This window comes from Elephantulus edwardii, unplaced genomic scaffold (genome assembly GCF_000299155.1).
Source record: "Elephantulus edwardii isolate Elephantulus edwardi_28Jun2011 unplaced genomic scaffold, EleEdw1.0 scaffold00266, whole genome shotgun sequence".
NCBI lineage: Eukaryota > Metazoa > Chordata > Mammalia > Macroscelidea > Macroscelididae > Elephantulus > Elephantulus edwardii.
In genome coordinates this window covers 3,430,652-3,444,038 of record NW_006400016.1, presented here as the reverse complement: position 1 = coordinate 3,444,038, position 13,387 = coordinate 3,430,652, and the positions used below count along the sequence as shown (strand labels likewise).

Genomic DNA, 13,387 nt, shown 5'->3' with positions numbered 1-13,387 from the left:
CCAAATTCCCCTCCATTTAGTCTTAAAAAAAATAACCAAAACAACAAAATCATATTATGTGTATTTACCAGGCCAGAAGCCTTGACCCCACGTCTCCATGACCCCTACGGGGGGAGAGAAAAATCTTCTGGCCACAACCGAGAGAGGAGAGAGCCTGCCCCAGCCCCTCCCTGACACCCCCCCCCCCCCAGAAAGGACTGCAGAGAGTGCTTTGCATAGATACAGAGTCAGAAGTGACGGCTATGGAGGCCCCCTCACAGGGAGCAGGGGCAAGGGACTCCCCCAGCCCCTCCTGGAGGCCATGAGGAGGGAATCTGATCAGGGTTTCTCTGGTGGGTCCTCACAGGTCACTCTCGCCGTACAGGGCTGTGGAGAAAGACTTGTAGTCGAGGGCGCCAGGCACAGCGTCGGGGCCCTGGTAGGGCGCCATGCGAGCAATGCAGTACTCAGCCTGGTCAGAGGGCAGCTCTCGCCGCAGCTCCTCAGCTGTGATGAAATTCTAGGGGAGGCAGGGTCAAGCTGTGAGGTTCTGCACAATCATCCCTGATCCCACCCAGTCCTGACTGATTTTTGTTTGGAAGACCCCTTCCCCATTACCCCAGAGCTTTCGCTTACCTTGTCCCCGGCTAGGACCTTGAAGGAGGCAATGACTTGGTCAGCAGTGTCTGTGTCTGTGGTCTCTCTGGACATAAAGTCAATGAACGCTTGGAAGGTCACAAGGCCGCTATGGTTGGGGTCAACCACACTCATGATGCGGTTGAACTCGGCGTCGCCCTGGGGATGGCAGTGGGGCAGAAAGGAACACACATCAGTAGGTTCATGGAGCAGGGCAGCAGGCCCAGCAGAGCAGACCCAACCGCAGTGTACATGCCCATCAGCTGGCCCAGCCTGTCCCGGCTTCTGGGCCAAATGCCCCTTCGGCAGCCCCCCATCTCCCACAAAGTCCTCTTGAGAAGAGGGGAGTTGGGTGTGGACCAGAAAGGTCAGCTCCTGAGCCCTAGACTCCAGAGTTAGTTCTGGAGAGCAGAGAAGAGAGAGAGAGAAAGAAAGGGGAGAGGTGGAAGGACTAGCCTCTAGAGATCTAGGAAAGGAGGTGGGCACAGGGAGCTGCCAGAGGGACCCCAGCCCAGCAGGTGCAGAAGAGGAGGAAGGGGTCAAGTTATGCCTCTTGGCAAGAGTGTCCCTGAGAACTGTCCCCAAGGACAAAGAGACACTGCAGGCAGAGGGGGTGGCAGGAGGAGTGGCGGCGAGGTGGAGGAGGCAGGGACAGCATACCAGGCTGTATCCTGTGGAGATAAGCAGAGCCCTGAAGTCATCGGCGTCCATGCTGCCTGTCTGCTTCTGCTCCAAGGACGCGGGCAGCAGAAGGCAGGGCCAGAGGAACCCGCCCATGTGCACAGGAGGGATAAGGGCAGTGTCAGGAACCAGGAAAACAGAGGAGGCCCCAAGAGACCAGGTAAGGAAGAGGTGTCCAAAGAGACACAACACAGGGGAAAGGAGGAGGCCAAGAAAGCCGGTAACATGGGACATACAATGACAAGGGATGGAATGGTGAGAGAGTGGGAGAGAAAGACAGAAGAAGAGAGAAAGAGAAGAGTAATTAATGCCACGTCTGCTGGGGCCCTGGGGTGCTTGTACCTGCCGGTCATTCTCCACGTCGTAGCCCAGGCTGATGAGACAGGCCTTGAACTCCTCGGGCCCCAGCGCCCCACCATGGTCCTGCCAGGGCATCCCAGTGAAGGTGTGCGGGAGGGTGGTGTGCGGGCCCAGCCAGCGGAGAACGGCAGGGAGGGGGCCAGGGCCACATGCAGAGACCAGGGAAGGGGGACACATAGGGGAGGGAAACACATAGTTAGAGGGTGACATGGACAATGTGATGGCCAGGATGGGTGAAGGAGCCCGTCATCTGCCTTTGCCTGGGAGGGCAGGAGAGATCACCTCTCTGGGCATGGTCGTAGATAAGGGTGGAGCCCCAGGGCTTGTGGAGCTGAGGCGAGGTCTTGCCTCACACTGGGGGTTGCATCCTGCTGAGATCACTCACAGGAAAGGCCAGCTGACCCTCTGGCCAGCAAAGTGGTTTGTAAAATGGGCTAGCTCAGGGCCTGTAAAAAGACCTCTGCAACACAGATCTAGAGCTGCCAGACTGGATGGCACCTTTAGGCACCAGGTTTTGAGTCTTGGCTGCGCTGGGGCTTAATTTGTCCTAGAGTCTTCGCAGGCTAGGCAGGGCCAGGGGGCCTCTCTGTGTCACTGAAGGCAGCTGTGCTAGGGGTCTCTTTGAACTGGCACCTTTGTACCCCATCAGGGGCCAGGTCCGGGCAGCAGGCCCCTGTGAGGTGTGGCTGTTACTCAGCCCGTGGAATATGAATGGATGGAAAGACGCAAATACAGAGGGGGCAGGAGGAACTGGTGACATGAGGAGGGCAGACACCAGGGGCAGTGGAGCTGCTCACCTTGTCAAAGTGATTGAAGGATGCCCGGAACTCTTGCATCTGCTCCTGGCTGATGCCTTTGGCGTCTCGGGTAAGGATCTGGTTCTCCACCTCATTGATGGTGCGCGCAATGGTGGTGAGCAGCTGTTCCCAGCCCACTCGGATGTGCTGGGAGGGAAAAGGGCATGGCAGCTTGCTGGTCTGGGCCTAGCAGCCTGGGCACCCCAAAACCACAGCTGGGGGTGGCCCGTCTCTTCCCAGCCCCAAACTCTCTAGTGCATTTCCTGTCTCTTACACAGGGAACAAAGCTGAGGAACCCTTGACTTAGAGCAGAATTGATGTCACTACAGCGCACATTTCATTGACTGACACCCCCCCCCTCCCCCGCCCCCAGATATTGTGGCCAGCATCTAACTGCACGGTGTAAACATCCTCACCACTGAAAGTTTCAAGCTAACAGTAGTATCAACCAGGCTGCCAAATACGTACACCCAAGCAGCCAGATTTTGTGAGTCCACATGTGCTGGGTGGACAGGCCAAGTTGGCTGCATGATGGGATGGCAGCAAGGAAACTGCTGGTTTGACAAAATGTGCAAACATATGGCATCTTTCTCAGACAGTTTTGAATGATGTGAAATAGGGGGGTGAAGAAAATAGCCCAGGTGTTTCAGCTTCTACAGGGACGTAAGAATTTCTGGAGCTGGCAGTCCAGTGCATCACACGCGTGCACCATACCTCCATGGTATAGTTGGTGTGCTTGTTGTCGAAGATGAGGGCCTCCTGAATGAGTTGGTGCTGCTGCTCCAGCCGGTCCTGGTTGGGTTTGTAGTCCACAATGCTGCGTTCGTACTGCTTCAGGTGGCTCAGCTGGTCCTCCAGGGTCCCATTCATCTCGATAGAGATACGCCCAATCTCCTGTACAGAGAGTGGTGCCACCTTTCAAGTAACTGCCCAGCTCTGCCACCCGGCTCCCTCAGTGCACTTGGTCCCTCTACCAGGAAGGCTTGTCACACCTTCCAGTGCTGCCCTCTGGTGGTAAAGCACACAACTGTAAGCCTTTAGAGGTAAAGGGGGCCTCTCTCTGAGGCAGATCACCTTGTGAAGTGAGGGATTGGACAAGCCTGACGACAGATGTGGAAACTGAAGCAGAGTTGAGATGTACACCTGGGCCCAACTTACTTTAGCCCCTATGCCTCTCACAAGCACCCTCCACCCTCAGCCCTGCTCAAGGACAATACGGGGCCTGGCATGCAGTCAATGCTCGATTACGTGTGGCCAGAATCACTCTCAGCACTGTGACCACACAATGAAGGGTAGCAGTGATCTTGTCCACAGCAACCCTGTCCATGCAGCATCTGCACGGGGCCAGCAGAGGGCGGCACACACACAGAAAGTTACATGTTAAGACTGAACGAAGTGGCTATTTCCATTCTCATAGTGGACATGAGAGAACTGAGGAACAAAGACCAAAACTGTTCAATGACAATCACTAGTCCATGCGACACTGAAGTCCAGTTTCCTTTATACGCACTGCCCATTTAATAGTACAATCTCGCTGGTCCTCCTGACCTGCAATAAAGGCTCTTGGCTCATGGGTCTCAGGAACTTACAGACCACCTGCAAGTCCATGGCTCCAGGAACCACCCCAGTGGGGAACGCCTTCTACACGTGACAGCCCCCCCAGGTGTGGCCTCACTTAGCCAGGGTCCCCCGCAGGGGTCCTTACCTCCATCTTGGTCTGGATCCAGGGTCCCATGATGTTGGCCTGGCTGGCGAACTGGCGGCGGAGGTGCTCATTGGACTGCTGCTTGGTCTGCTCCTCCATGAGGGCGTGGTCCCTCTTTGGCACCAGCTGCTGCACCTGGGTGGGCAGGGGGACATGGCAGTTACAGGGATGCTCCCCACCCCTGCTTGGCCCAGCCCCAAGTGCTGCCTGCTGGTCTCAGCCCACCTTCTCCCACTTAGAGTTGATGATCTGGGGGGTGACAGTGGTGTAGGGGTTGCTGCCCAAGAGCTTGATGTGGTTGGTCTCAGCGATCCTCTGCGCTTCCTTGTGGATGGCCAGGATGGCCTCCCGCTCTTTGTCAGCATCTGGCAGGGTGGACTTGAACTGGTCATGAGCTGAGATCAGGCCCTGGTGGGAAAGGCTGCATGAGTGAGGTGGCCCAGCTTCACAGGATCACAAGAGAAGTGGGGAGTGTGGAGGGGGTGTAGGGTGGAGCAGACAGACCTCAATCTCCTCGATGGTGTGGACGATAAACATGTCCTGCAGGTCCTCCATGGCACTCTCCATCCAGTTATTGAAGGGGGCTGCCCGCTTGGCATATTCAAGGTGCAGCTGGTCAATGGTCTCCAGCTGCTTCTCGGTTTTCTGGGGATCCCAGAGGGACAGGGCAGAGAAGGGTCACCCAGTGAGGAGGAGAGAAGGGTCACCCAGTGAGGAGGAGAGGTAGGGGACAGATTGCCTTGTATACAGAGGAGTCAGAAAAGGCCCCTCTGGGTAGATATGGGGGGAATCCCTGGTGCACAGCCTCTAGCCCAGAGGGCAGCAGCTCCAGGGTTGTGGGGGACAGCTCCCTCCTCACCTCCAGGGCTTCCCTGCGACTGTGGGTCAGAGAGCCCAAGGTGTCCCACTGGTCACAGATCTTCTGGCATCGAGTGTTGACATTGTGGGAGTCGTAGTAATCCAATTCACTGTGGGCAAGGGCAGGAAGCCATAAGACTTCAAGGACTCAGGGCAGGAAGAGGTGTCCCACCTGACTAGTGCCCATGGACAATGAACATTCAAGGATAACTCTCTTGCTGTGGCCCAGGCGACCCCAAGGTCCATTGTGGACACAAGATCAACAGAGGGCAGCGTTCTGCTTGCATGCTCACCACCATGCGTCTGCCTAGGGAGCGAGTTCCCCATATCTGGGCCTTGAAAAAGCTGGTATGTGAGCTGCTTTTCAATTTTAGTCTGAGAGAATGCAGCAGTTAACAGAAAAAGATTCCAGAGCCAAATTCCCGAAGTCTGAATTCTGGTTCTATCTCATTTTCTAGCTGTATAACCTTGAATAGGGGAATATTCTAGTCTGTATATCTCATTTTTCTCATTTGTGAAATGGGGAGTTACTGTGGGAAGAAAACGAAAGTATATGCTATTTCTTAGCCTTATTCCACACTTGATCTAAGTCAGAGGCTACTAGCAATAATACACTTTTCAAAGTTAAGGAAAAAATATATAAGGTAAACAGAGGTACACTGTGCTGTAGGTAGATTCCAACTCCTGGGGCCCAGTGCGTGCCAAGAACAGCTCCATAGGGCATTTAAAGCTGTGATCTTTGGAAGCAAAATGCCAGGCCTATATCCTAAGGCACCTCTTGCTTTGAACCTCTAGCCAAGTGCTTAATTTTTTGCCTCACCCAGGGACTCCAATTAGTGGTGCGGCTACTATCACTGTTCCTGGTACCTTATCCACCAGCATGCTCCCATGCCCCTTCCATTCCTGTCCTCAGTCCCAAAATTCCTATCTCTAGGGTCTAGACAGATACTTGGACACTCTTAGCAACAGAGTCTGAGTCATAGTACAGGAAGGACCTTTAAGGGTAAGAAGTGCAACCATCTTAAGGGAGGAAGAGGACATGGAGTCATCACCAGCCTGGGGAGCCTCCCATGATGAGAGCAGTGGGACATGGGGATGGGGAGAGCAAGCAGGGCTGCGGGAGGCAGGTGAGGCTGGGCTCCGCGAGGCCAGAGGCCTGGGCTCCATGCCCTTTGCAGCCATTCCTCTGCTGTGTGACCCTGGGGAAGCTACCCTGCTGGCCCTCAGCACACCGGTTGGAGGCAGAGTTGAACGAGTAGGCACACACCGAGTGTTCTGTGAGTTGTCGCCATTGCAAGAATCAAAGTTCACCCTAGACTGCCACCCTGGCTCTGACTTACCCTTGGAGGAACAGAGAGCACCCCAGACAGCCACCTGATGCTTCTCTCCAAAAAGCTGTTCTATGTGACTGCCTGTTCCTCAGCTCAGGCAAATGGGTTTCATGTGGCTGCTCCCCAGTGCTTGAGGCAGCAGCTGGCCTTGACTTCATTCCACGTTTGCCTCCAATCAGCTTCCAGGGGCTCCCCCAGGAAACCAGCCCTCAGCTCACCACAACCTCCGAGGATGTCGCTACCTGTCAGCCACTATCCTCAGCTGGGGCATGCCCCATGCAGGGGTCTTATCCCAGCAGCTGAAGGTCCCCGAGGGATACCTGACGAGTGCCCTCCAGAAAGAACTATGGCTCCCGACCCTGTGGAGGCCAGGTGGTGCCTCTGCCACTGGGAGCCGATGCGGAAGCCTCCAGAAGCTAGCTAGCGTGGGGAATGAGTCAGAGAGGAAACAGGCCCCAGCACAGGGCTCTTGTGGGCAACATGCTAGGCACAGGCCTGTAGAGACAGGCAGGACTCGGGAGGACTGTGGTGGGGAGGGGGTGTCTGTGGGAAGGGCGGTACCAGCCATGGATCCTATTTTGAGCAACAGCTATTTTGGGAGCCCTGCTGCCCCTTCAGGATCTGTGGATTTTCCATGAAGTAATAGCCTGGCCTCCCACTTGGGGCACTCCATGCTGCTGGCTATTGCACTGGTGGGGTAAGATCACATTCACTGGCGCTGGAGGCTCAGTATACCAATTGTGTGCCCAAGTTTATCTGACTGAGGCAGGGAAGGGAGGGGAATGGGCCTGGCTGACTGGAAACTCTCACAATCAATGTATTCTGAGCATGAGAGAAGGAAGGGGCCTGGCAGAACAATGGGCTCACTGTGCTGGACTCTCCAAGGGAGGAGAGAGTTGGAACAGTACAGGTCAGGCCTCGCTCAGCAAGGAGGGGTGGAGCCCAAGGCCCCTGAAGGCCAAGAATCAGGACTTCCCTCTGCTGAGAGTACACAGATGTAGCGATGTTTCCCTCTGCTGAGAGTACACAGATGTAGCGATGTTGATCATCCAGGGTTAAGACAGGCTGGGCAAGAGACACGACCACACTGGCCCTTCAGAGGCACCAGAAGAGAGGTGATGGAGGTGGAGGTGGAGGGTGTAGCCCCTTCAGGCCCCCAGGGCTGGCTGCACCTCGGCCCTGGGGCAAGAGGATGCTCATGATCCCACACATACTTGAGCTCCTGGGCAATGGCCGCAATCTGCTCCACGCGGTCCTGATGCGCGGCCAGGTCACTCTCAAAGGCCTCATGCTTGCGGATAAGGGCTTTGATGTCCGACAGGGTGGCCGTCTCATAGTCTTGGTGCTTCAGCATGGCTTCTTTGCCTGGGGCGGGGATGGAGACAGGGGCACTCAGACTGCAGCACCAGGTGGAAAGGCAGTGCTGTTGGAGCCCAGAGATTTACGGTGAGAGGACCCACATCCAACATTGGGATGGTACCCAAGAAACTTCCAAGACATCCTTCCTTGTCCTTGTCCTCCAGAGATCTCTAAGCCCAGCAATAGCTGGGATGGAGCTGAAGGACACCGTGGGACCACACACAGATCTCCCAATTAAACAGCCTCTTCTAAACACAGCATGTTTTATGAGAAAGAAACCCCAAGAATTAAGATGTTGAGTATCAAGGCTGCAGACAGTTCCTAGAGGGTGCGAAAACGGAAAAAGGAGCGGATGCCTCCTCAGGGGTGAGGAGGTGCCCTGTCCTCAGAGTTCTGAGAGCCTGGCCTGCGTCTGCACCTCAAGGCCAGGCTCCCTCTGAGTGGGGGTCCGATCACACATCTGTGTACTGTCCTCTGTTCTAAGGGCTGTCCACGTGCAGGGGCATAGGACACTTGAAGGGAGGGAGGAACACTGTTATTAGCCCTGGAGCCTGGCTAATTACACATCCCAGAGTGCAGTAAGTGAAGGTACTGCAGGGAACATGAGGGGAAAACAGCCCTCAGGGAAAATGGGTCAGGACCACAGCTCTCATGGGGCCCTGCTTCAAAGATGCCATCCTGCTCTACCTGTTCCCCTGGAGGGTCTGGGCAGCTCAAGAGCCTTCCCGTCAGCACTGCCAAGGCACTAGGGCAGGTGACCCCCCAGCATCCTGGCCGAGACAGCAAGAAGGAGATCAAAAGGGACTTGGTCTGTAGAGGAGCAAACACCAGCATCAATGCTGCAGGGGCTGTGCTGGTTCTAGCACTGGAGAAAGGTAGGCACACAACCAGTGCTGTCCTCATCTCGGCCACTCCCAGACTCATCTGGCTGGCACCAACACTTGCCCCAGGGATAGGGACTGGCGTTGGCAATTGAGAGGTGGGCAGTCTGGGAGCCCAACTCCACTGGCCCTGCTGCCCTGGCCCACGAGCAGGAGGCTGAACCACAAATGCAAGCTGACAACTCCCCTCTCCTAACTGCTTCCTCCCAAGGATGGGAACCAGAGAGGATTGATTACTCCTCTCTCCACTGTTAACAGCATTTCAGCAAGGCAGCCAGTGAAGGGTAAACTGGGAGAAACTGGGAAAAGTGGACGATGTCCACAGAAGCCTTGGATTAGGCCAAGTAATGGTCAGAAGAGGAGGGACTTTTTGTTGTTCTCCTCTATAAATCCAAGTTCCTCTGAGAAGCATCCACTTGGAACCCTCCTTCACACAGGCTGTAAGGATGGTGACGCAAGTCAGCTCTCTGAGACTAACTCCCCCCAGGCTCCAAGGCTGAGGAGGCTCGGGGCACAGAGGGTCAGGGAAGAACTCAGGGTCCAGGCTAGTCTATCCTCCAGTTCTGTAGTTGGGTGCCCAGAGAAGAAGGTCTCAGTTTTTGGAATGAGAGTGGCCATGCCTGCCTGGAGCAACTGGAAAACGAGGGCCAGGACAAGATGTCAGAACACCTGTAGAGGAGGCGGGTGCCAGGTGGGTAGAGGTGGAATGGGGCAAGTGGAGACTGTTAAACCAGTCAGGCTTTAGTCCATGATTGATCTAACCTCACACACTCTCACGTGAAGAAGGCCTGTCCTGAAATGCAATCCCAAGGAAGACACTCGAGTGGACCATCATGCCCACCCCTCAGCCTCGTGAGCCCTCAGATGGAAGGAAAAAGCTGACAGCGTGGGCCATGAAAGCCATGAAGATAGTGGCAAAAGCCTGTGGAAGGATGGAAACATGACTTATGGATAAGGAGAGGTGAAGTCTGCACAGGACAAGAGATCTGGAAGACTCACAGCATTCAGGACATTTCTGGGCAGGGGCCTTATCTGCCCAAGAAACTACTGTGCATAGGGCTAGGCATAAAAAGGCTCAGCAGACGTTTGCCGATTGAATGAATGAGCCAAAGATGCCACCCCAGCCACACGGCTCCTCCAGGTGAGGGGGCAGAGCAGACAGCAGCTCTGCAGAGCACGAGGGTGCTGCCTGTAGTCCTGGCCCTGCATGAAACTCCACACTCATCTTCAGTCCTTCCATCTGTCTGTGTGCCTCTTCTGGCACAGGCGGGGTTAGGCACTGCTCTGGATCTGGCAGCTGCTGCAGGACAGCTGGGCTGAGCCATCTGGCTGATGTGAGAAGAGCATGAAGATGGGCTGCCACCAGGGACAGGGCAAATGTGGGCCTGGGTAAGGAGGGCTCCTTAGAACAGTCTCTGCCACCTCTATAAGGGTCTCACCGTATAAGGGTCATTAGGCAGCGGTCTCAGCATCTGGCTAGAACTGGGGCAGCATGCCTACACACCTGGCTGAAGGAAGGCTGGAGCAGCCCCCTGAGGCTCAGTGAGGCTCTCATGGGGGTAGTAGGGTGGGAAGAAGAAGCTGCACTTCAAAATCCACAAGTGTGAAATCAGTGAGGCAGAGATGCAGCTGTGCAGGAGGTGTTCCCAGGCACTGCGAGTTTTCTGAGGGCTCTCAGGCACCCAGGATCTGAAATCTGAGCATGATGTGGGTCCAAACCAAGGGCCAGGGATGTGAAGGAATTCAACATCTGAAGCCAAAGGAACAGGCAGCTGCAGAACTTCTGAGAAACAGAAGTCAGAGGAGAGCTGCTCTTCGGAGAGATGCCACCTTCCAGAGGGGCCAGGCGTCCAAAAGCAGGCTCTGGGATAGGGTGGAAGGTGAGAAAGAGTCCCAAGGGCAAAGACAAGGTCCTTCACCTTGCTCTGAACAAATATGGTTGTGAAGACAAACGCTGTCCAGGCAAAACCCTCGGCATGGATAAGTTCAAATCACAAAGGGTCCTGGACTTCTCTCCCATGTGCCTGGGTTTGGGAGGGAACAGGGGTAGGGGAAAGGTGTATCAGGGTCACTTCCCAGTGACCAGACTTTGGTAAGCCAGGCAGGGGCAGTGAGGAGGGCCTGGCCCCAGACTACCTCTCACTGCCGGTGGTGGATGAATTCAGGGCAGCTCCTCTTCCAGTCCAGTATCCAGGAAGCAGGTAATGAAAACCACCAAACTCACTGCCACTGAGGTGGTTCTGTCTCAGAGCAGACGCTCCCGGGCTTCCGAGGACTCAGAGACAGACTTCTTCACCCTGCCCTCAGAGGAGCAGGTGGATTCAAACCGTTCAACTTTTAGTTAGCGGCTTAGCATCAGCCTTAATCGGAGCACCACCAGAGCTCTTTTAAAGCAGGAAAATAACAGGAAGGAAAAATCCACCTTTCTCAAGTCTATTCCAACTCACGATGACCTTCTATTGGGCTTCTGAATCTGTAATCTTTATGAAAGGAGAATGCCTGTTTCTCTTAGACTGGCTGGTGGTTTTGAACTGTTGACCTTTCTGTTAGCAGTCCAATACGTAATGATACTACCAGGGATCCTTGAAGCAAGGAACAGGACCTAATAAACAGACCCAGTGCAAAAGGGGCACTGCATGCGTGGATGTGAGCGAGAGAGATGAGGGAGGGGAGAGCTGGGGCACCCTACCATCGGTCCAGGTCTCGTGGATGGAGGCCTTCTGCCGGAACTTCTCTGCCAGGTGATCAAGCCGCTCCAGCCTGCGGATCTCATTCAGCAGCCATTCCTCGTAGCCCTTCTCGGCCTGCTCCAGGTGCTGCCAGCCATTGTTGATGTCCTGCAAAGACAGCAAAAGGGCAAGGCTGTAGTGAGGGGCCAGGGCAACCAGGAGGAAGTGCCTCCCGACGGAGGATGGGGTCACATCTATCCCTTCCTTGGCTACTACATCCTTGCACCCACACATGGCCAAGCCCAGGGCAGGTGCATCAGTTCTATGGAAATGAATGAGACAAAGGCTGAGACAGTGAACAAATGCAGGAAGGTAGGAAGGTAACTGGCCTGGGTATATCATCCTTCTCCTGGGAAGGAGGCCCAAAACACTTCATGGCTCTGTATAGCACCATAAGAAGTACTCAGAAGTAGGCAGATGCACAGACGAAAAGTTAAGTAGTGTTTTAAACAGGCTGAGTGATACTGAGTTTCTGCTTGGGGTGCTGAAAAACTTTTGGGAATAAACAGTAGTGAGGGCCACGCAACATGGTGAAGGTGACTGATGTCAACAAACCTCAGTGAAAACATAAAAAGGGTCACAGTGGTATTTTCTGTTACCCGGTGAAACCTGTGAAAGGTGGCATTCAGTGGGATGGCCTTGTTTAAAGAGAGTGCAGATGTACCGCTTTCCTAATGCTCATTTAAGTGAAAGATATTTGGGTGTTCCATCTCTGACCGATTTCTACTTTAATAAATTGTAACTTTTACAGGTTTTGCTATCTTTATCACAAAAAAATGAAAACAAGACAAAAGACAGACTAAGCTGGCCCAACTGTGGGCTATTCTAGGACTGCCCCTCTGGCAAGGACGCAGGACCCGGGCCGGCTCTTACCGAGACCATCTTCCCCTCAGAGGGCATGAAGGCGGGCCGGTTGCTGAGGCGTAGCTTGGTCTGCAGCGTGTTGAAGTTAATCTCCAACTGGCACTTCTCCTGCACCTTGGGTGGCTTGTGGACCCGCCGGTAGTCCCGAAAGTCCTCCAGCTTCTGCTGCATCTCCTGGATAGTCTTTTGGGGCACACGATCCTCCAGCCAGGGGATTGTACGCCGGATCCACTCTAGGAGCTGCAGGCCCACAAGGGGTCAGGGGAGTCTTTGCAGAGGCTGTTGTCAGAGGGACCTATCTGAGAACATCGGTGCTGCCCAGCCCTATCTCTGAGAACTATTGTGCCACTCTCTGGTTACTTCCTTTTGTGTCTTTTCTCTTGGTCTTCCTCTCCTTAGAATGAAAAAATGCTGCCTCAACACATGTGCCTCTTCTCAGAGGCCTTCACCATTGCTCTCTATCACATAACCAGTTGCCACCATCTGTACTGAACCCAAGAGCGACTGAGACTCTAGTCTTGTTTAGAGTGGAAGTGCCTGTCTTGAGGGCATGGACTGGAATGAATGGCTAATTCATGCTAGGGTGGCAAGTGCCCTTCGTAAGGCCTGTAACATACAAAATTAGAAAATAAATGAACTTGTCTTTTTGTAAGTCACTTGAGGAAGGGTGGAAGCAGCAAGCAACTTGGACATTTTAAAAATCATTCCAGGAAAGTTATCTCAGCTATCTTCCACCCCAGATATGCTTGGAGAAATGGCTTCCAGAAGCCAATCTCTGGCAAAATGAGCAAATCCAGGGCAGAGGTACCCCTGTGTGCAAGTCACAATGTGTGAGTCCTTTCTTGGGATAAGTTATGGCTGTAAGGTACAGCTTTTTCACCTTTAAAGGGGGGAGGGGGGTGAAAAATGGTAACACATGTAGTTTTTCTCTTTTTAATATCCTTAACTGGGCAAAACTGAAAGTTGGTAACTGTAGGTTAGCTATTAAACACTTTTTAAAATTTTCCTGGTCCATAAAATCTCCTGCCTAGGAACTAGTGGTTCTAGAGGAATAGTTTCCAACTACTTTATGTAGGGCACATGCATTTGTTTTAGAAGTTTTAAATCTGAAATCTTTAAAAGCACAGAAAAGTCTCAAAGTATTATGGTTCAGGTTAACGAGTGGAGCCCGCCTAGCGGGCACCCCAGCTCTCTGGTCCTCTAGCCA

General features: G+C 53.9%; 1 protein-coding gene across 4 annotated transcripts in view; it reads right to left on the bottom strand.

Moving 5' to 3' along the window:
• Positions 1–260: 260 nt before the first annotated feature.
• The window catches only part of ACTN4 (actinin, alpha 4), an 87,575-nt gene continuing 74,448 nt past the window's right edge, over positions 261–13,387 (bottom strand). For 2 of the 4 annotated variants that reach the window (XM_006899699.1, XM_006899700.1), the window contains exons 10-21: positions 12,190–12,420; positions 11,277–11,424; positions 7,562–7,712; positions 5,018–5,126; positions 4,663–4,803; positions 4,384–4,566; positions 4,159–4,293; positions 3,168–3,347; positions 2,454–2,600; positions 1,276–1,341; positions 616–774; positions 341–499 (exon numbers count right to left, since the gene is read on the bottom strand). In XM_006899699.1, coding sequence (XP_006899761.1) covers positions 341–499; positions 616–774; positions 1,276–1,341; positions 2,454–2,600; positions 3,168–3,347; positions 4,159–4,293; positions 4,384–4,566; positions 4,663–4,803; positions 5,018–5,126; positions 7,562–7,712; positions 11,277–11,424; positions 12,190–12,420 — 1,809 coding nt within the window. Of the gene's footprint in view, positions 500–615; positions 775–1,275; positions 1,342–1,638; positions 1,720–2,453; positions 2,601–3,167; positions 3,348–4,158; positions 4,294–4,383; positions 4,567–4,662; positions 4,804–5,017; positions 5,127–7,561; positions 7,713–11,276; positions 11,425–12,189; positions 12,421–13,387 lie in introns of all 4 variants that reach the window. The other 2 variants (XM_006899697.1, XM_006899698.1) reach the window with 2 other exon arrangements.